Source organism: Melanerpes formicivorus, unplaced genomic scaffold, assembly GCF_026170545.1.
Source record: "Melanerpes formicivorus ecotype bairdi unplaced genomic scaffold, bMelFor1.0.p_v2 SCAF_134, whole genome shotgun sequence".
Taxonomy (NCBI): Eukaryota; Metazoa; Chordata; class Aves; order Piciformes; family Picidae; genus Melanerpes; species Melanerpes formicivorus.
Genome location: NW_027142486.1, coordinates 412194 through 433225, shown reverse-complemented (window position 1 = coordinate 433225; position 21032 = coordinate 412194). Strand labels below are relative to the sequence as shown.

Here is a 21032-nt window from a genome sequence, read left to right as displayed (position 1 = left end):
TCATGGTTCAGGGTAGACTCATGATCATCTCTTCGCGTCCCCAGGGAAGTCTCTCTTTGTGGAGACCACCATCAAGAAGGTCCATGCCAAGTTGGGTGGCACGCTACCACTTCACAAGACCATTAGACTGATGGAGTCAGACATTGATTTCCAGTTCCTGGTGGAGGAGCTCTTCTCCATCAGAGAATCCACCACTGAATCTCAGCCCAGCATCTTCCACATTGACGTGTCTCCAGTGGTGAGTGCTTCAAGTGGACTAGCGGTGCTGGAACAGAGGTGACCACAGAGTGGGGGCAAGAAGGAGGTGGAACCTCGAGTCCAACCCAACCAGAGCAATGAGTGTGGTTTGGTGGACCTTGAATCCATTTTCATGTGGGTGGCTTTGGGTTGTTTTTTCCACCCTGGCAGGTATCAAAGGGTCTCTACCGGCTTCTGGTTGACCTTTGCATCCTGCAGCACATCCAGAGGCCTGATGGCATGGTCTGGAAGTGTCAACCTTCTCACCTCTACTTGATTGAGTACCTGGCAAGAGGGAGCGGTGTCAGCAGCACGAAGAAGCAGGAGGTACTTTGTTGGGGTCTGGAGGAACCCTCAAGGTTGAGCATGAATCAAGCAGCTCAACTCTGAGGTCTCCACTGTCGCAGGGTTGGGGGTAAGGCTGCAAAGCCTTCTTCCCCCCCGGTAAGTAAAGGGAAAGAAAGTTGAAAGGGAAAAAAAAACCTCAGAGCTGGATTAGCAAAGGGAATGTGCTATATTTACAAAGCAGTTTAGGGAACACAGGGAAATATATACAGAATTTACAGTATTTACAATATATACAGAAATATACAACAAAGTCACACAGAAATGAGGGTTCCCTCCCTGCTGAGGGGGGTTCCCCACCCCTGCTCCCCCTTCTCTCCCCCTTTCCCCAGAGAGGGTTAGAAAGAGAGGAAAAGAGAAACTGTTAATTAAAAAGCAGTTATGTGTTAGAATGTTAGAAGAGGCCTCACGCTTTATCCGCTTGAAGGTCAAGCCTGGCCGAAAGCCCAGAAAGCTGTGAGCTGCAAAGGGGAGAAAGCAAGACTGACCAGAAAGCTGCTGTACTCCCAGTTCAAAAGGTGCTTTCTCCCAGTCTACCAATGAAATTAGTTTAGATCCGTCTTTCGTTTACAAACATTCCACCCCAATGTCCCCTTCCTTAAAGGGACAGCCTCAAACGGTCACATCCACCATAGCACTGGAGGGTTTAGAGTATTCTCTCTCTGGTGGGACAGTGTCTCACCTAGGTAGAAGCAAGCAGGTCAAGCATGTCTCTGTTGAGAGCTCAGGGGCCTCTATGCAAGAGTTTTGGTGGGAAAAGGAACCTTTTTCATCCCAGTTTTGCTGTAGCTTCCACCTTACACACATCTTGAAGGCAAATTTGCACCTGAGCCATGCATTGGGGTCACCCAAGGTGGGAAATGAACCCCCAGATTCATTAGTGGTTGATCACCACCTGTAGTTCCTCACCACACCTTGACTATTGACTTGGATCAGGTCCTTCCATCTCCAAAAGGATTTAGTGGAGCAGGAGAAGGCGTTTGAGACAATAAGAAGATCACCCAAACCAAGACAGGATGTTGGCCAAGACAGAGCTTCCTGCTTTTAGGAATATTCTTGGAGAAATTATGATGTTTCCACCTGTTTTTTCCCCTCCCCATACTGACCAAACATTTGTGACCAGGAGGAAAGGCAAAAAAGGGAGCTTGAAGATGTGGGTGAATGTGGGAGGTTGGGGAATGGTCCTGGTGGTGACTTGTGTCCTCTTGCTTGTAGATGTCCATTGAAATGGAAGAGAAATTCCTGGATCTTTTTCCCACTGTGGAATGTGTGTCACCACTGCGGGTTCTCACCACTCTGGGACGTCCCAGCTCTGTCCCTTCTGAGGAACTGAGGGAGGAATATTTTGACTGCAATAAGCTCAAGAGTGAAGCCTTCCAAAGGTCCTACCAATACCTGAGAAGATACAAAGAGAAGGGAGACCTTGACCACTTCACATTTGTCTCTGGAAGTGTCCAAGGGACAGACAAGGAATGCTTGGGGTGCTTGATGGAATTCTGTGGGAGAAGTGACCCCTCCTGGACCGAGCTCAGCAACTTCAGCCACTTCTTGAACTTCCAGCTAATGAAGTGTGAGGAATCAGTCTTCTGCAGCAAGCTGGTCCTAAAACAGCTGCGTGGCTTCAAATCCTTCGTCGTCAAGTTCATGGTCACTATGTCCAAGGACTTTGCCATGCCTTCCCTCAACATGTCTGATGAGAGTGTGCCGAGGCAGCAGAGCAGGGTGGTGGACAATGTCCTGAGCGGGTACCAGTTGAGACGCAGGTGGGAGCAGGATTCTCATCCTTATGTCGTCTTCCACGCTGGAGGTCATTCCATGGAGTTCTTGGGGTTCCACATCAACCAGAACTTTGATGCCATTGATGCTTACTCCCAGGCTGTTCTGGAGACCAAGGTGATGAGCCCAAGTTTGTACAGGAACTTAGTCCTCCAGAAGGTTCCTTTCAATAGGAAATTTGAGACCTTATCTCGAAAGGAGCAGCTGGAGACCCTCTGCAGGGTCTTTGGTGTGGAATGCCAGAATGATCCAGATCCTTCCTACCAGCTGACTTTGGACAACACCATGAAGATGTTGGCCATCTACCTCCGGTTCCAGTGTGGCATCCCCGTCATCATCATGGGTGAAACAGGCTGTGGCAAGACAAAGCTGGTGGAGTTCCTGTGCAACCTGCAAAAGGCAGGCAAGAAGGTTCAGAACATGCTAGTGGTGCGTGTTCACGGTGGCACCACCCCCAAGACTGTCCAGGAGAAGGTCAGACAGGCCATGAAGCTGGCACATGACAACAAGACAAAGCACAAAGTGGACACTGTGCTCTTCTTTGACGAAGCCAACACCTCGGAAGCCATCTTTGCCATCAAGGAAGTCCTTTGTGACCGCAGTGTCAACGGAGAGCAGATCACTACCAGCTGCTTGAAAGTGGTGGCCGCTTGCAACCCCTACAAAAGACACAGCCAAGAGACCATTGAGAAACTGGAGAAAGCTGGTTTGGGCTACAGAGTCCGGAGTGAAGACACCCCGGAGAAGCTGGGGTACATCCCTCTGAGGCAGTTGGTCTATCGGGTGCATCCCCTCCCCCCCAGCTTGGTCCCCCTGGTCTGGGACTTTGGGGAACTGAACGAGAAGACTCAAAACCTGTACATCAGGGAGATCGTGAGGTCCGCTGTGGGGAAGGAGATCCTGGCTGGAAACTTGGAGGTCTTCACCAGTGTCATTTCAACCTCCCAGAAGTTCCTGAGAGAGAGGAAGGACGAGTGCAGGGTCGCCAGCCTTCGAGACATCGACCGCTGCATGAAGATCATGCTCTGGTTCTATGGCTTGCGGGACCTGCTCTTCCAGCAGATGGATCGGAAGAGGCACAGCGGGGGGGAAAAGCAACCAACCTTAGACCCTGCACAAAGGTCTTTGGTCCTCTCCGTGGGGACCTGCTATTACGTGTCTCTGGAGAGCCGGCAGCAGTACCTGGAGGAGGTGGCCAAATGCTTCCCAGTCCCTGCGGCTTGGCTACAGCAAGAGATTGAGTTGTGCCAAGAGGTCTTCCTTGATAACTTGTCCGTCCCGAAGGCCACCGCCTGCAACAGCGCTCTGCGGGAGAATGTCTTCATGATGGTTGTCTGCATGGACCTCCGGGTTCCACTCTTCCTGGTTGGGAAGCCAGGCAGCTCCAAGTCTCTCTCCAAGACCATTGCCGTCGACGCCATGGGAGGGATGTCATCAGCCAGAAGCCCCTTGCTTAAAAGATGCAAAGTGGTCCAGCTGGTCTCCTTCCAGTGCAGCCCCTATTCCAAACCTGAAGGCATCATCTCCACCTTCCGGCAATGCGCTCAGTTCCAGAAGGACAGGAACCTGGATGAGTTTGTGTCTGTGGTCCTACTGGATGAGGTTGGTCTGGCTGAAGACTCGCCTGACATGCCCTTGAAGACTCTCCACCCTCTTCTGGAGGACGGATGTGTTGATGATGAGCAACCAGAGGCTTACATGAAAGTTGGCTTTGTGGGCATCTCCAACTGGGCCTTGGACCCTGCCAAAATGAACAGGGGTCTTCTGGTCTTCAGGAATGAACCCAGCAGAGAAGAGCTGGTGAAGACAGCCAAGGGCATCTGTGCTGACCAACCTCACCTGCACAGAATCGAGTATTTGTTCCCCATCCTGGCCAGCTTCTACTGCAATGTCCTGGCCAGGCAGAAGACAGAGTTCTTTGGGCTTCGGGACTTCTACAGCTTGATCAAAATGGTCGTGTCCTACATGCGGGACGTGAAACACAGCACCCAAGAGGAGCTTCTGGTCAAGGCCATCCAGAGAAACTTTGGAGGTTCAGGAGACATTGACCCTCTGGAGATCTTCCAGGGCTGCATCAGTGACATTCGTCTCACCAATGTGGCGAGAACCAGCTGCATCCGTCTGCTGCAGGAGAACCTGGGGACACAGCAGCCAGGCTTCATGTCCAGGTACCTGCTGCTGCTGACCACCAACAACGCTGCCTTCCAGATCATCCAGATGATGAGGCTCATCGACCCTGGCAACTGTGACATCATCTTTGGCTCCGGCTTCCCACGGGATCAGGATTATTCCCAGGTGTGCCGCTCTGTCAACCGGGTGAAGATCTGCATGGAGATTGGCCGACCTGTTGTCCTCCTCAACATCCAGAACCTGTATGAGAGCCTCTACGATGCCCTCAACCAATGCTTTGTCAGCCTGGGGGGCAATTACTATGTTGACCTTGGCCTTGGAACCCATCGGGTGAAGAGTCGCGTGAAGGAGGAGTTCCGGTTGATCGTCATCGAGGAGAAGAAAGTAGTCTACAGCCAGTTCCCCACCCCACTGCTGAGCAGGCTGGAGAAGCATTGTTTGGACATGAACACCATCCTCAGCTGGCAGCAGCAAGACCTGAAGAGGGACCTGGAGAGATGGGCTGGGTCGTTTGTCCATATGGAGAAGCCTGATGTGTTGGTGACCCAGTCCCGTGCTCCGGTTCCCAAGGAACACGACGTCTTCATTGGCTTCAGCGATGACACCTCAGCTGCCATTGTGCTGGAGTGCTCCCAGAACATCTGCTCTGTGGTCTACGAGTGCTGTGGAGACATGGTCCTGTCCACTGCCACCAGCAAACTGGTGGCCTGTGCCACTCCTGACTCCATCCTGCGCCTGAGGTACTCTGCGCTGGAGAACACTGAGGAGATCCAGGACCTCTACTTCTTCAAACAGAAGCACAACAGCCTGGCCAGCCTCCTACAGGAGGCAATGAACCAGCAGCACAAGGAGACCACCACCACCGGGATGTGCCTGCAGGTACTGGTGCTTGGCTGTAGAGCACCCAGGGATGCTGTTTGCAAGCGTGGTGGCCCCATGGTCTTGGTTAAGGCAGGACAATGATGGGTTAATGTCCTCCCTCGACCTCACAGAATCAGTTTGGTTGGAAGAGACCTTCAAGGTCATCAAGTCCAACCATTGACCCAGCACTGCCAGCTCACCACCAGACCATGTCCCTCAGCACCACATTTACACCGCTTTGAAACCCCTCCAGGGAGAGGGACTCTGCCTTTGCCCTGGGCAGCCTGGGCCAGGCCTTGACAACCCTCTGGGTGTCATGTCCAAACTAAACCTCCCCTGGTGCAACTTGAGGTCATTCCCTCTTGTCCTGTCATTGTTCCTTGGGAGAAGACTTTGACCCCTCCGCCTTGGTCCAGCCTCTTTTCAGGCAGTTGTTTAAAGCAATGAGGTCTTCCCTCAGCCTCATTTTCTGTAGGCTGAACAGCCCCAGGTGCCTCACCTACTTCTCACAAGTTCTCTAGAACCTTCTCTTTGTTCTTGTTTTTCATGTTCTTATCTTGCTCTTCTCCTTTCTCCTTCTCCTTCTTTCTTCTTCTTCTTTCTCCTTCCTTCTCATTCTCCTCCTCCTCCTCCTCCCAAACCTTCACAGTGTCCTTCTCTGCAACCTGCTCCTCAGTGTTCTCCTTGGAGTGAGTAACCGAAAACTGAACCCAGGACTCAAGGTCCTCACCAGTGCCCACTACACGGGGGCAATTGCTGCCCTGGTTCTGCTGGCCACATTATTGCTGGTACAAGTCACAGTGCTGGTAGCCGCTTTGTCCTTGTGGGCAACATTAACCTGCCAGACATCTGCTGGGAACTTAACTCAGCAGAGAGGAGACAGTCCAGAAGGTTTCTAGAGTGTAGGGAGGACAGATTCCTGATGCAGCTGTTAAGTGAGCCTACCAGGGGTCAAGACCTGATTGACCTGCTGGTGAGAGATGTGATGGTACGAGGTTGTCTAGGGTGCAGCGACCATGAGACAGTAGAGTTTTCACTATGCAGGGAAGTAAGGAGAAGCAATAGCAGAACCCTGACCTTGGACTTCCAGAGGGCAGACTTCAGCTTATTAGAGCAACTAATCCAGAGAGTCCCCTGGGGAGCAGCCCTTAAGAACAAAGGGGTCCAGGACGGTTGGACCTGCTTCAAAAAGGAGCTCCTGAAGGCACAGGAACAGCTGTCCCAATGTGCCAAGAGATGAGCCGAGGGGAAGGCTCTGGGCCTGGATGGGCAAGAAGCTCTTGAAGGGATTAAGGGGAAAAAGAGGAAATATCTTCTTTGGAAAGGGAGGAGGCAAGTTGAGATACATTTAAGGATGTTGTTAGAACATGTAGGAGAAAAATGAGAGAGGCAAAAGGCCCGTTAGAACTTAAGCTGAACACTGCTGTGGAGGACAATGAAAAGCATTTTTATAACTATATTAATGATAAAAAGAGGGCAAGAAGAACCTCCACTCTTTGTTGGACCTAGAGGGGAACACAGTAACTAAAGATGAGGAAAAGGCTGAGGTATTAAATACTTTCTTTGCCTCCATATTCAACAGTAAGGCAGGAGGGCTTCAGGACAAGTGGCCTCCTGAACTGGGGTCAGGGAGCAGTGTAGTGCTCCTGAAATCCATGAGGAAGCAGTTAGAGAATTGCTGAGCTACTTGGATCCTCTCAAGTCCATGGGACTGGTTGGGATCCATCCTAGGGTGCTGAGAGAGCTTGCAGATGAGCTGGCCAAGCCTCTCTCCATCATTTTCCACCAGTCCTGGCTCACTGGAGATGTCCCAGAGGACTGGAAGCTGCCAATGTGATGCCCATCCACAAGCAGGGCCGGTTGGATGAGTCAGGGAATTCCAGGCCTGTCAGCCTGACCTCAGTGCCAGGCAAGATTATGGAGCAGGTCATCTTGAGGGCAACAACTGTGCACCTGCAGGATGGCCAAGGGATGAGGCCCAGCCAGCATGGATTTAGGAAGGGCAGGTCCTGCCTGACCAACCCGATCTCCTTCTATGCCCAGGTGACTGCCTGGTGGAGGTGGGGCAGGCTATGGATGTAGTCTGCCTGGATTTCAGCAAGGTCTTTAACACTGTCCCCCACAGCAAACTGCTGGCCAAACTGTCAGCCCCTGGCTTGGACAGCAGCACTCTGAGCTGGGTTAGGAACTGGCTGGAGGCTGAGCCCAGAGAGTGGTGGTGAATGGTGCCACATCCAGCTAGCAGCCAGACACTAGTGGTGTCCCCCAGGGATCAGTGCTGGGCCCCATCCTGTTCAATATCTTTATTGATGATCTGGATGAGGTCATTGAGTCCATCATCAGTAAATTTGCAGATGACACAAGATGGGGGCAGGAGTTGATCTGTTAGAGGACAGGAGAGATCTGCAGAGGGACCTTGACAAGCTGGAGAGATAGGTAGAGTCCAACATGATGGCATTCAACAAGTCCAAGTGCCAGGTTCTGCACTTTGGCCTCAACAACCCCAGGCAGTGCTACAGGCTGGGGTCAGAGTGGCTGGAGAGAGGCCAGGCAGAGAGGGACCTGGAGGTACTGGTTGATGGTAGGCTGAACATGAGGCTGCAGTGTGCCCAGGCAGCCAAGAGGGCCAATGGCATCCTGGCCTGCATCAGGAGCAGTGTGGCCAGCAGGAGCAGGGAAGTCATTCTGCTCATGTACTCAGCACTGGTTAGGCCACACCTTGAGTCCTGTGTCCAGTTCTGGACTCCTCAGTTTAAGAAGGACATTGAGAGACTTGAAGGTGTCCAGAGAAGGGCAATGAGGCTGGGGAGGGGTCTGGAGCACAGCCCTGTGAGGAGAGGCTGAGGGAGCTGGGGTTGCTTAGCCTGGAGAAGAGGAGGCTCAGGGGAGACCTTCTTGCTCTCTACAACAACCTGAAGGGAGGTTGTAGCCAGGTGGGGGTTGGTCTCTTCTCCCAGGCAACCATCACCAGACCAAGAGGACACATTCTCAAGCTGTGCCAGGGGAACTGTAGGCTGGAGGTTAGGAGAAAGTCCTTCACATTCATTCGCCATTGGAATATGCTGCCCAGGGAGAGATGGAGTCACAGTCCCTGGAGGCGTTCAAGAGGGGATTGGATGTGGCACTTGGAGCAATTGATTAGTAATCATGAGGAGCTGTTGGGTGATAGGTTGGACTTGATGATCTCTGAGGTCTTTTCCAACCTTATTGATTCTATGATTCTATGGTTACATGCTGGCTCATCTCCAGCTACTGTTTGCCACCATCTCCACATCTGTGGTGGGTTGAATTTTCCCCCCAACATAAAATTGCCAGACCAGGTCAGTTGGAAAGCAAATGAAGCTGTAGTTACAAGCAAAGCCACAATCTAAAATAGGGAATGCAAAGAATATGTACAAAATATACAATATTGAGATATATTTACAATTGATAAGCAACACAAGAACCCCCCTGGACAAAACCAGGGGGGTACCAACAGCTTCTGCCTCCACCCCCACTTCCCCCTGTACACAGGACAAGAGAAGAAAGGAGAGAAGCAGAGTCACTTGCTAGTACTCAGCCACAAGACAGGGCATGCATCCAAGACCAGCAGGGCAGCAGAAGCAGCAGGCAGTCCCTGCCTGAGTGCAGGAAGCGAAGCGCAGGGCTCGGTATTGTGACAGTTTAGGCTATGCCTTTAAGCCAGGAGCTACAGTTGGTGCATATAAGGAAAACAAAAGATTGTTCTAAACGAATTTCATTGGTCAGATGTGAGATGTACCCTAGCAATATCCCACATTCTTCTCTCACTCTGTCTTTTTCTGCTGGCATACGTGCTGGTGAGAGGCCTTGAACACAAGCCCTATGAGGAGAGGCTGAGGGAGCTGGGATTGTTTAGCCTGGAGAAGAGGAGGCTCAGGGGTGACCTCATTGCCCTCTACAACTACCTGAGAGGTGGTTGTAGCCAGGAAGGGGTTGGCCTCTTCTCCCAGGCAACCAGCACCAGAACAAGGGGACACAGTCTCAAGCTGTGCCAGGGGAGGTTTAACTCGAGGTGAGGAGGAAGTTCTTCACCGAGCGAGTCATTCGTCATTGGAACGGGCTGCCCAGGGAGGTGGTTGAGTCATCGACCCTGGAGGCGTTCAAGAGGAGATTGGACGTGGCACTTGGTGCCATGGTCTAGTCGTGGGGTCTGTGTTGATAGGTTGGACTCGATGATCCTCGAGGTCCTTTCCAACCTTAGTTATACTGTGATACTGTGATGCTGCTCCTGGACACAGAGACCTCTTATCCCCTAACGACCTGGAGATAAGCATACTGACTTCTTAAGGAGGCTTTCAGCTCACTAAAAAGCCCTCTAACATTTCTCCTCCTCTGGTTTAGAACAATCTTTTGTTTTCCTTTTTACACCAACTGTAGCTCCTAGCTTAAAGGCACAGCCTAAACTGTCACAGGTGCACACAACTCACTTGATGCTCGGCTCCAAGCCAGAGAGATTGTTTTGACCTCATTGTTATTTTCCCTTCATAGCCAATGGGAATTTATTTACATTCTAGTACCTTCTGTTCCAGATTTGTAGAACATTTCCTAGGCACAGCCTAAAACTGCCACAAGGTCCTTTTCCAGCAGGCAGTTTCCAGGCACTCTGCCCTAAACCTGAGGCCCATGAAGGCTTGCAGGACCAGCGCATGGCCTTGGTGACTCTCATCCCATTGACCTCACCCATCGATCCAACCTGGCCAGATAAGCAACCAACAATTAATGATAAGCTTGTGTCCACCACCTTTCCCTTCGTGGTCATCTGCAGCTGGGGTAGACTCTGACCTTCCTCCAGAGGCAGAGGGGACCTGCTCAGCTCTTTCTCAAACCGAGGTCCTCAAGGCACTTTCTGGTTGCCTGGAGATGAGCCTCAAGCTCCAGTGGAGATGCCCTGCAAAATCTCACCCATTTGAGGCATCAGGACAACCAGTTTTGAGGTCTCCTTTCTACTGCAGGTCTCCACCCATGCCAGGCTGCTCAACCAAAAGGACCTAGAAGTTCTGAAGAAGACCCTCAACCTCCCAGACACCATCCACTGCCTCTTCCTCAGCCAGTTTGATACTGAGCATGCTTTCCGCCAGGATCTCAGGTGGGCTACAGAAGTTCAGTTCTTGAACCTCCTGGGTGGTTTCCACTTCTCTGAGGGCTTTGGGTGGGGTGAGGCCTACCCAGGAGGAGACGCTGAGGAGGCTGTTTCATTGCAGAGATTTCTTCAGAGAGCCCCAGGACCAGCGGTTGCTCCTCGTGCAGTTTCACTTTGATGAGCCACAGAGCAGCAAACGGCTCCTGGCCTGTGCTAAGTAAGCGGGTGGCCTTCATCCCCTCCTCTTCCTCATCTTTTCTTCCTCCTTCCTTGTCCTTCATCCATTGTTGTCCTTCTCTCTTCTTTGTCCTGCTTTCTCCTCCTCCATTCTCCTTGTTCCTTCTTCCTCCACATCCCCTTCCTTCCTTCTCCTCCTTCTTCCTCTCCTGTCTCCTCCTTCCTTTTCTTTCCTCCTCCTTCCTTATTCTTCCTCCTCCTTTCTCCTCCCTCCTCCTCCTTCTTTATCTCTATTTCCTGCTCCTTTCTATTCCTTCTTCTTCCTCCTTCTTCTTCCTTCTCTTTCCTCATCCTTCTTTCTTGTTCTTCCTCCTTCCCTTCTACTCCTCCTTTATCCTTTTTGCCTCTTTTCTCCTTCTCCTTTCTCCCACCTCCTCTCTTCTTCCTCCACCATCCTCCTTCTTCTTCCCTCCTTGTTCCTCCTTCAGCCTTCTCTTTATTCTTCTTGCCTCTTCCATCCTCTTCACCTCTCCTTCTTCTTCATCCTTTTTCCTCCATCCTCCTTTCTCTTCCTTCCCCTTCTCCTTCATCCTCCTTTTCCCTTCTTTGTGTTCCTCCTCTCACTTCTCCATCCTCCTCCTTTTCTTTCTTCTTCCTCTTGCCCTCTCCCTCCTTTCAGGTCCTTATCAGAAACTTCTGCTGCCTTTCAGTCTTTCTTTCCCCCATGAAACTCAATCTGGTTTCCACTGCCTCCTTTGCCCCTGTGGTTGCAGCAGGTGGTAACAACAGTGACCAGAGGAAAGTCTTCTTGGGATGAAGACTTGGGAACCACCAGGAAAGCAGTCTGAGATGACTGCAGCCATGGGTGGGAAGGGAGAGGAACCCTTGGAACATGGACCCTGATGGTGTCCACCTTGAAGTTGTTGGTCAACAGTAGCTGGAGACGAACTAATGTGTGACCATGTGGCCAAGAAGGCCAACAGCCCCCTGGGTTGTATCAGAAATGGTGTGGCAAGCAGGACAAGGGCAGAGATTGCCTCCCTGTAGTGGGCACTGGTGAGGCCACATCTTGAGTCCTGGGTTCAGTTTTTGGTTCCTCACTGCAAGAAGGACATTTAGGGGCTTGAGCAGGTCCAGAGAAGGCCAACAAAGCTGGTGAAGGAAAAACATCTAGAGAAGTTCTGAGGAGTGGCTGAGGGACCTGGGGTTGTTCAGTCTTGGAGAAAAGGAGGATGAAGGGAGACTTTTGGCTGGAGCCAGGTGGGGGTCATAGACCAAGTGATGGGACAAGAGGAAATGACCTCAAGTTGGTTCAGGGGAGGTTCAGGTTGAACATGAAGAGAAATGTCCTCACCCAAAGATTTGTCCAGGCCTGGCCCAGGCTGTCCAGGTCAGTGATGGACTCTCCATCCCTGGAGTAGTTTCTAAGCCATAGAAATGTGGTGCTGAGGGCTATGGTTTAGTAGTCACCTGGTAGTACTGGGTTAACCATTTGCCTCAATGACCATAGAGGTCTTCTCCAACCTAAACTAATCCATAATTCTATGACTGAATCTGGAAGGAACCAACTTTGATCTTCTGGTGGTGCCTCCAGGTACTGCATCACGGATGAGCGAAGGAGGTCAACCAATGCCCATCTCCTGCATGTGGTGCTGATCACCAAAGTCCCACGAGTCCTGGGTGGCTGCAGCTACCTGGCTTTTGACAGTGGTAAGGTCACTCTTGATCCTTTGGGTCAGGAAAAGGGTGGGAGGAGAAGACAAACACCTACAGGGAAGGCATTTGAAGTGGTGGATCTTCCATCTCGTGCTGGTGGATCTCTTCCATCATCAATCTGAGTAGCCAAGCTTAGTGACTGATGTCCCAAAAGACAACAGATGTTCTGATCCACCCTCTTGCCTCTCCAGGTGAGTGGAAGTCTATCCACTTGGATGTCCTGATGCCTCCAGAGAACTTTAAGGCCAACCTTGGCCAGCTCTCCAAAATGACCATTGCTGAAATCTTTGCCAGCAGCTCTCAGCAGCTCCCAACAGGTAAGAAGCTTCTCAACAAAAAGTCACCCCCCACCCCCCACTGCTGTCCCTTCCAGAAACTCACTGTCCCACCCCCTATCCTCCCACCCATGGAGAATTATGCTCCTGGATCCAGCAGGTCCCAAGCTGTAGGTCCCAGGAACACTTGCTGCTTCTGAGGTCTTCATAGCACCTCAGCTTTTGCCTCTTGATGGGGCAACTGTGGTGGTGGAGCAGCAACTGGGGAGCTGTGCTGCTGAAGACCTCCACACCGAGCCCCCCATTCTTCAACTAGATGGTTAAGTTGAACCAGAAATGGTTTGATCCCCTAAGTGGTCCTGCTTTGGCAGGGGGTTGGACCTGATGATCTCTCGAGGTCCCTTCCAACCTCTAATGTACTGTGATCCATCACTGCAGGCCAGCCCTGGGTGTCTCCTTGCCTCCATCTTGTCCCTTAGAGTTCTTCAACCAGCTGCTCCTGAGGCTCTCATGTCATCAAGAAACTGTTGGGTTGGTTTCCACTCCAGCCCTATCTGATTTCTCCCTTGTTGATGGTCAGGGTGCTCCCAACATCTCCTGCAGGTGGATGTGTCTCTTGCTGGGGTTTTGGAGGCTGAGCTGTGTGGTTGGTTGTGGTTTCAGGTTCTCCAGATGATGCCTCCATGGGGAGTCTCACCGAGTCAGGACTTCACCCCCAGGAAAATGTAGGACTTTTTATTCTTGTTTTCTCCTCATTTTAGTGGGGTTGCTCCTCATCAAGAGGAGGATCTTGGGCATCAAGAGGACTTTTGGGACCAACTTTTGGAGGTCCTTGCTGGGGTTGGTACCTTGCTCCAGGTCTTCCTGGGTCACATTGAGAGACTGAAGTAGGGTGGTGGTCTCCTAACCCAAATGTGAGCAATTTGCACAAAGACAATTCCCAGACCCTGTCCTTGCTCCAGGGTCTGACTTAAGCAAGGCCAAGGGATGGTGAGATGGTACAGACCTTGGTGACCACCATGCTGAGCTCTGGAGGAGATGATGTCCCTGGACAAGCATCCCCAGGCAAATGAGAGCAAAGTAGCATGGAGCAAACAAGTGACCTCCAGGTGCTTTCCAGCCACAGTTCCTCAACATGGATGCAATGATCAAAGGGAGCATCCAGAAGGCTGTGATCCAGCTGGAGGACAAGAAGGACAACAGCCAGCGCCCAACAGAGAGGATCCAGATCCTTCACAACTTGCTCTGCTGCCCAGGGAACGCTGGTAGGTTGTTATGGATTTATGAAATAAATATGGCAATATGACTGTTAATAAAAATATTAATAACCTTTCATTCCTGTGAAAAATTGCCCAGGATGTATTCAGCAGGCTCCCTGCAGGGCTGGAACAGACATTGACAGTGGGAATGTACAAAGTTTAGGCAAATACAGCAATTTTAACAATGTTAAGCAAACCAGGAGGAGTAACAGGGAAAGAGAGAATGCCCAGGAGCAATATGGCTCTCAACCACAGGGCAGGAGACTCAGTCAGAGCCATTAAGCCAAAGAGGCAATTAATTAATTACTCACAGTTGATTCCACCCAAGCAGGCAGTGCTGCTGCTGGGTATTAGCCATCCAGGCTTTTGGGGGCGCTGTCGTGCGCCAAGCACGGCTGGGTGCCGGCAGGACTGCCACGTGGTCTCCAGGCTGCTCTGGCTTCAGCAGGACAGTGGTGCCACCAGGCTGTTACTGCCACAGCCTCCTGCATCTTCCAGGGGAAACTGAGGCACGGCTCGGATTCTAGTTGCAAGGGGAAGCGAGGCTTGGCTCCAGCTCCTAAGGCTTGAGGCTTCTCTAGCTTGCAGTGAGGAGGTTCCTGGCTTCCATCCCAGGCTCTGGACCAGGCAGCTCGAGCCAAGGCAGCTTCAGGCAAGGCAGCTGCAGGCACGGCAGCGGCAAGGCAAGGAGACTAAAAATCAGCCTGTATATAAATCTTGCCTGGGATTTGATTGAGCCAATAGGGTAACTGAAGCCAGCACACAGTTACCCAATGAGAAGGGACTCTGCCAGCTGTGGCCACAAAAGGCAGAACTGTAGGCCTGGTTGGGGAGAAGCAGTGTCCAGAACACTTCCCTTACCCCAGAAGGAAACTTGTTTACCCAGACACATTGGGGCCTTTCATTTGTCCCTTTTCCCATGTAACTTTGATTTCTGCAGGAGGGAGGGGGGAGAGTGGGACCATGTCCCATGTCTAGACACATCAGAGCCTGTCTGGATTTGTGCTGGGCCTGTTTGACCCTACTGTGACATAGGTGTGAGGGGAAAGACCTAAAAGTAGCTCTTTCTTGCTCGTTTTGTGGTTGGAGGAAGACCACCAAGAGATTAAGAGTCAGTTCTGGTGTCCATCAAAGCTGTGGTGGATGGAGAAGTACTCAAGAGCCAGAGGGTGAGGTTGGATTTGGTCTCCTTCACCTCCCAGCACAGTTCCTGAGATGTGGTGAGAATCTGTGCTAAGCCATAAAGCTCTGCTGCAGACCTTGGTGGATGATCCCAGCTGGATGTCCCTTCCCAACTGAAGCTGATTTCTGCTTAGGACTGACAAAAAGATCCTGGGTGGGTGGTGGTTGGGTGGAAGGTTGTGGCAACCAAAATGCCTTGAAGGCTTCTCGGCACAGGAGAGACATGAACCTGTTGGAACAGGGTCAGAGGAAGCCATGGGGATGATCAAAGGGTGGAAGCCTTCTACTGTGAGGCCAGGCTGAGTGAGTTGGGGTTGTTCAGCCTGGAGAAGAGAAGGCTCCAGGAGACCTTCTTGAGGGTTTTCTGTACTTCAAGGTGGCTATCGGAAAGATGGGGTAGGACCTTCATCAGGAAAGTGTGGTGATAGGACAAGGGGTGATGGTTTGAAACTAAAAGATGAAGATTTAGACCAGATCTAAGGAAGATGGTCTTTCAACATTAGGGTGGTGAGACCTTGGTCCAGGTTGCCCAGAGAGATGCCCCATCCCTGGAACCATTCCAGGTCAGGTTGTTTGGTGCTCTGAGCAGCCTGCTCTAGTTGTGGATGTCCCTGCTGACTGCAGTGGGGTTGGACTGGATGACCTTTGAAGGTTCCTTCCAGCCCATCTCCTACTTGGAAATGAAGACCAGGAGAGGTTTAACCAGCACTGTCCTCTGCTTAGCTTCCAGCCTCTTTCTGACCATCCTGAAGAAGAGGATTTGTGTCCTCCTCCACGAGCGAGAGAAAAGAACCCAGGAGCCTCAGAGGTGGATTTTCCGCGAGGCGCTCTCCATGAAGTTCATCCTGGAGGACACCTCCTTCAGGTAGGGTTGGCTGTAGGCTACCTTCCTCATCTCACCTTGTTTTGCTGTGTGAAGAGTGAGGCACCTTGCTTGAAGACCAAGCCCAGACCAAGTGATGTCACTCAGAGGTCCATTCTGGCACCATATCTTCCATAATCTTCCATGTGGGTCCAGGCTGGGTCCATATACTCCATTCTCTTCCATATCTTCATCAAGGACACAGTGAGACCAAGTGACCTCAGAGGGTTTGTAGATGACATCAAGCTAACTGGTGCAGTTGACATGTTTGAGGGATGTGATTCATCCAGAGGGAGCTGGACAGGCTGCAGAAGTGGTTCCATGAGAACCTCATGAGGTTCTACATGGTTTGGAAGGTGCATTGGGGCAACCATGAGTGTCAATTAGGCTGGAGAGCAGATCTGTGGAGAAGACTTGGGGGTGCTGGTGGGTGAAAAAGGGGACATGAGGTGACTCAGAAAGCCAAGTAGCTCCTGGGCTGATCCTCAGCAGCATGGGCAGCAGGTGAAGGGAGTGGATTCTGCCCCTCTGCTCTGCTCTTGGTGGGACCCTACCCACACTGCTGGGTCCAGCTCTGGAGTCCTCAGCACAGGAGACTCAGGGAGCTGTTAGAGAAGGTTCAGATATGGTGTAGAGGTTTGAGCCTTAACTGGGAGTTAAGAGCTCAGATGGGGGCAAGGCTGAGAATCTCTCCCCTGCTCCCCCCTCCTCCCTATCAACAGAGAGGGAAAAAAGAAAGGAAAGGGAAGGAGCAAATCCACCAAGAAGTAATTTGGAGCTGGCTTGGAAGTAGAGAGGTAAAGAGTTCTCTTTAAACAATATATACATATATATATATATATAGATAAAACAGTAACAGGTAAGGTTCACAAGGGCAAGGAACAAGGATGGATGGGAGGGGGGGAAAAAAACAAGAATACAAAACCAGTCTCTCTGAAGAGGCACAGAGGCAGCAAGGAGAAGGATCAGGCCCGACCATGTGGCAGAGGAGCAGGAGGGAAGCTGCAGTAGCTCTCGTGCAGGAGAGGCAGGAGCCAAAAAGGAAACCTAATGGCTGCAATATCCTGCCTTTTATACCCTAGCTGGGCAGGGAGGGGGGAGTGGAACAGACTCAGGTTCCCAGGGGGAAAAAGCCCTGCAGGGAGGGCAAAGCACCCGCAAGCCCTCCACCCTGTTTTTTTCAGGATGGGTGTTAACCCACCACAGATGGCCAGAGGGTGGAAGCCCTCTGCTGTGAGGCCAGGCTGAGAGAGTTGGGGTTGTTCTGCCTGAAGAGAAGGCTCCAGGGAGACCTTCTAGAGGTCTTTCAGTACTTCAAGGTGGCTAAAGAAAAGGTGGAGTGGCACCTTCAGCAGGGCCTGTTGGGACAGGACATGGGGTGACGGTTTGATGCCCATCCACAAGCAGGCCTGGTTGGACAAGCCAGGGAATTCCAGGCCTGTCAGCCTGACCTCAGTGCCAGGCAGGATTATGGAACAGGTCATCCTGAGTGCAATCACACAACACTTACAGGATGGCCAAGGGATCAGGCCCAGCCAGCATGGATTTAGGAAGGGCAGGTCCTGCCTGACCAACCTGATCTCCTTCTATGATCAGGTGACTGCCTGGTGGATGTGGGGCAGGCTGTGGATGTAGTCTACCTGGACCTCAGCAAGGCCTTTGACACCATCCCCCATAGCAAACTGCTGGCCAAGCTGTCAGCCCCTGGCTTGGACAGCAGCTCTCTGAGCTGGGTTAGGAACTGGCTGGAAAGCCAAGCCTGGAGAGTGGTGGTGAATGGTGCCACATCAAGCTGGTGGCCAGTCACCAGTGGTGTCCCCCAAGGATCAGTGCTGGGCCCTGTGCTCTTTAACATCTTTATTGATGATCTGGATGAGGACATTGAATCCATCATCAATAAATTTGCAGATGACACCAAGCTGGGGGCAGGAGTTGATCTGCTGGAGGGTAGAGAGGCTCTGCAGAGGGACCTCAACAGGCTGGACAGACGGGCAGAGTCCAACAGCATGAGATTGAACACATCCAAGCGCCGGGTTCTGCACATTGACCACAGCAACCGCATGCAGTGCTACAGGCTGGGGTCAGAGTGGCTGGAAAGCAGTCAGGCAGAGAGGGACCTGGGGGTACTGGTCAATGGTAGGCTGAACATGAGCCAGCAGTGTGTCCAGGCAGCCAAGAGGGCCAATGGCGTCCTGGCCTGCATCAGGAATAGCATGGCCAGCAGGATCAGGGAAGTCATTGTGCCCCTGTACTCATGTGCTGGGTTGAGGCAGCCCCCTTCCCCACCACTGGCAACAATAAACACTCAGACAAACGGATTGCAGAAGTGATGGAAAGTTTAAACAGAAAGCAGTGAACTTTTACAGAAAAGCAAAAGTGCAGTGACAAAGAAAAATCCCAAAACAGACCCAGAGAGATCCAATCCTCACCTGAGGGTACACCCAAAACCCCCAGGGCTCCTTCTTCCCCCCCCCACTACTAGGCTAGTCTCAGCTGGCCAGGTCTGAGACTGCCCATCCCCTCCTGGCCTTGGGCCTAGCCAGGCCCAAAGCCAGGAGGCATCTCCCCCAGTTACCGGCTGACGGAGGAGGAGGAGGAGGAGAGGTGCTAGACTCCACACTGGATCTTATAGTGGTGCAAAGAATTGTGGTAGGAAATACTACATAATTTCCTGTGTCCACCCCTCTGGGCTGGACTTCTGGACACAGGAAGTAAACATTGCAGGGGGGCACCCAGCTCAAACTGCAACAACTCAGCACTGCTTAGGCCACACCTTGAGTCCTGTGTCCAGTTCTGGGCTCCTCAGTTTAGGAAGGATGTTGAGATGCTGGAAGGTGTCCAGAGAAGGGCAATGAGGCTGGGGAGGGGTCTGGAGCACATCCCTGTCAGGAAAGGCTGAGGGAGCTGGGGTTGCTTAGCCTGGAGAAGAGGAGGCTCAGGGGAGACCGTATTGCTCTCTACCTTAAGAGAGATTGTAGCCAGGTGGGGGCTGGTCTCTTCTCCCAGGCACCCAGCACCAGAACAAGAGGACACAGTCTCAAGCTGTGCCAGGGAGGTTCAGACTGGATGTTAGGAAGAAATTCTACACAGAGAGAGTGATTGCCCATTGGAATGTGCTACCCAGGGAGGTGGTATTTAGGAGGAGACTTGATAGGGTGCTTGGTTGCATGGTTTAGTTGATTAGGTGGTGTTGGATGATGGGTTGGACTTGGTGATCTTGAAGGTCTCTTCCAACCTGGTCTGGTCTGGTCTGGTCTATTCTATTCTATTCTATTCTATTCTATTCTATTCTATTCTATTCTATTCTATTCTATTCTATTCCATTCTAAAAGATGAAGATTTAGAGCAGGTCTAAGGAAGATGTTCTTCACTGTGAGGGTGATGGGACACTGGCCCAAGTTGCCCAGAGAGGTGGGAGATGTCCCATCCCTGGAGCCATTCCAGGTCAGGTTTTCTGGGGCTCTGAGCAAACTGATCATAGAATAGTTTAGGTCAACAGGGACCTTAAAGGTCATCCAGTCTCAGCCCTCCTGCCATGAGTTTGAGCAACCTTCCACTAGCCCAGGTTGCTCAAAGCTCCATCCAACCTGGCCTTGAACACTCCCAGGGATGGGACATCCAAACCTCTCTGGACAACCCATTGCAGCATCTCACCCTGTCAGGCCTGGATGTCCAACAATGGTAGTCTTCAGAAGTGGTTGGGTTGTTTGGGTTGTCTTCTGGGTCTTCCAGAGCCATAGTGTCTCCTGGTCAGAGGTGGGTTTCTTGGTGGGTTTCATGAGATAAACCACATCATCTCCTCTTGCAGACAAGCCCTCTGGATGCACCTGGAAGCCATCGTAGCCAACATCTTCGCCCAAATTCTCGCTGTGGTGGATGCCAACAACAACCTGAATCACATCTGTCAAGCTTCTCCCCTAGCAGACCTCTGGCTCCAGATGTTCCAAGAGGAAACCTTCCTCAAAATTAAATACTCCTGGAAGTAAGAGTTGGGCTGTGAGTGGTCAGTGTGGTGGTTTCCCTTAGGACAGTAGAAGCTGTTGTCCACAGTCAACCAGAAGCTCCTGCTGGAAGTGCAGATGTTTTTAGTCATGGAAGGTCTTGGGTGTCAACCTGCTGGCACCAGAACTTCTCTGTTGCTTTAAGATGTTTGGGCAAATTAGGTCCTTCCCTTCTCTTACCAAGTTTTCCCTCACTTCCCAACTACATTTTTTTCCCCAGGCTTCTGACCTTCCTTAAAGACATCAGTGGGACCTGGGAACTTCTTAGAGGTGGTCCATCTCTGGACACCTGTGGTCTGCTGCACAATTTAATGCTTCTTTCTGTTGACTTCCAGGAGATTAGATGCAAAGATCTCCGTGCTGTCAATGACCAAAGACCCCAACGTCTCCCTCTCCTGCCAGTTCCCATTCAGTTGGGTTGTGAAGGCCTACCTGGACAACGTGTGGGAGAAGGTCTATCACATGAAAGGTAACATCAAGACTTTCCAGAGGGAGCTTTGTCCCAGCAGAGCTGCCCCAAATCCACGTCCAGTTAGGAAGAGGAACCACAGCATTCACTCAGCTGACCCAGAACGTCCTTGTTCATCTCTTCTGCCTCATACTTCCCCTTCCACTGGAGGCATCAAGCCTCTTTCACCCACAGCTTGCACTTTGCCCCATGTCCAACTCAATCTTAAGGAGGACCATTTGCTCCTAAGTGGCCATAGCGCTCGTCCTTGTCCTTTCTAGGTCAACCCCAGAAGCCAACAGAGGATGTAGTCAGGTTCTACCAAAGCTTCATCAAGAGCAACTTGATGCCAGGTGGCAGCAAGCCAGAGGTCCTGCGCTGCTACGCCAACGACTTCCTCAGGATGGCTTTTCCTGGGCAGGACCTGGCTGTCTACGAGGTGAGTAGGCTTGGCTAGAGCATTGTCTTCAACAGACCCTGGACAGTTGACCCTAGTCCTACCCTTCCTGTCCAGATCTGATGTTTTGATCAACCTTCTGGGGCTGCTTTCCACTGCTATGAACATTCAGTCTTGATTCACCATTTCTTGGTGAGGAAGCATCGTGTGGTGGACACCACAGCAGGGCTGAGTGTGCCAGCATAGTCCTCTTGGCTTTGCTGTG

At 51.6% G+C, this 21032-nt stretch overlaps 1 protein-coding gene across 1 annotated transcript in view; it reads left to right on the top strand.

Annotated features, from left to right (window-relative positions):
- LOC137456625 (E3 ubiquitin-protein ligase rnf213-alpha-like) overlaps positions 1 to 21032 on the top strand; it is a 70822-nt gene that overhangs the window by 27418 nt on the left and 22372 nt on the right. The window contains exons 25-37 of the mRNA XM_068168155.1: positions 45 to 238; positions 409 to 564; positions 1798 to 5367; positions 10323 to 10456; positions 10572 to 10667; positions 12222 to 12337; positions 12535 to 12660; positions 13282 to 13343; positions 13739 to 13883; positions 15783 to 15924; positions 19730 to 19903; positions 20258 to 20391; positions 20652 to 20809. Coding sequence (XP_068024256.1) covers positions 45 to 238; positions 409 to 564; positions 1798 to 5367; positions 10323 to 10456; positions 10572 to 10667; positions 12222 to 12337; positions 12535 to 12660; positions 13282 to 13343; positions 13739 to 13883; positions 15783 to 15924; positions 19730 to 19903; positions 20258 to 20391; positions 20652 to 20809 — 5207 coding nt within the window. The remainder of the gene's footprint in view (positions 1 to 44; positions 239 to 408; positions 565 to 1797; positions 5368 to 10322; positions 10457 to 10571; positions 10668 to 12221; positions 12338 to 12534; positions 12661 to 13281; positions 13344 to 13738; positions 13884 to 15782; positions 15925 to 19729; positions 19904 to 20257; positions 20392 to 20651; positions 20810 to 21032) is intronic.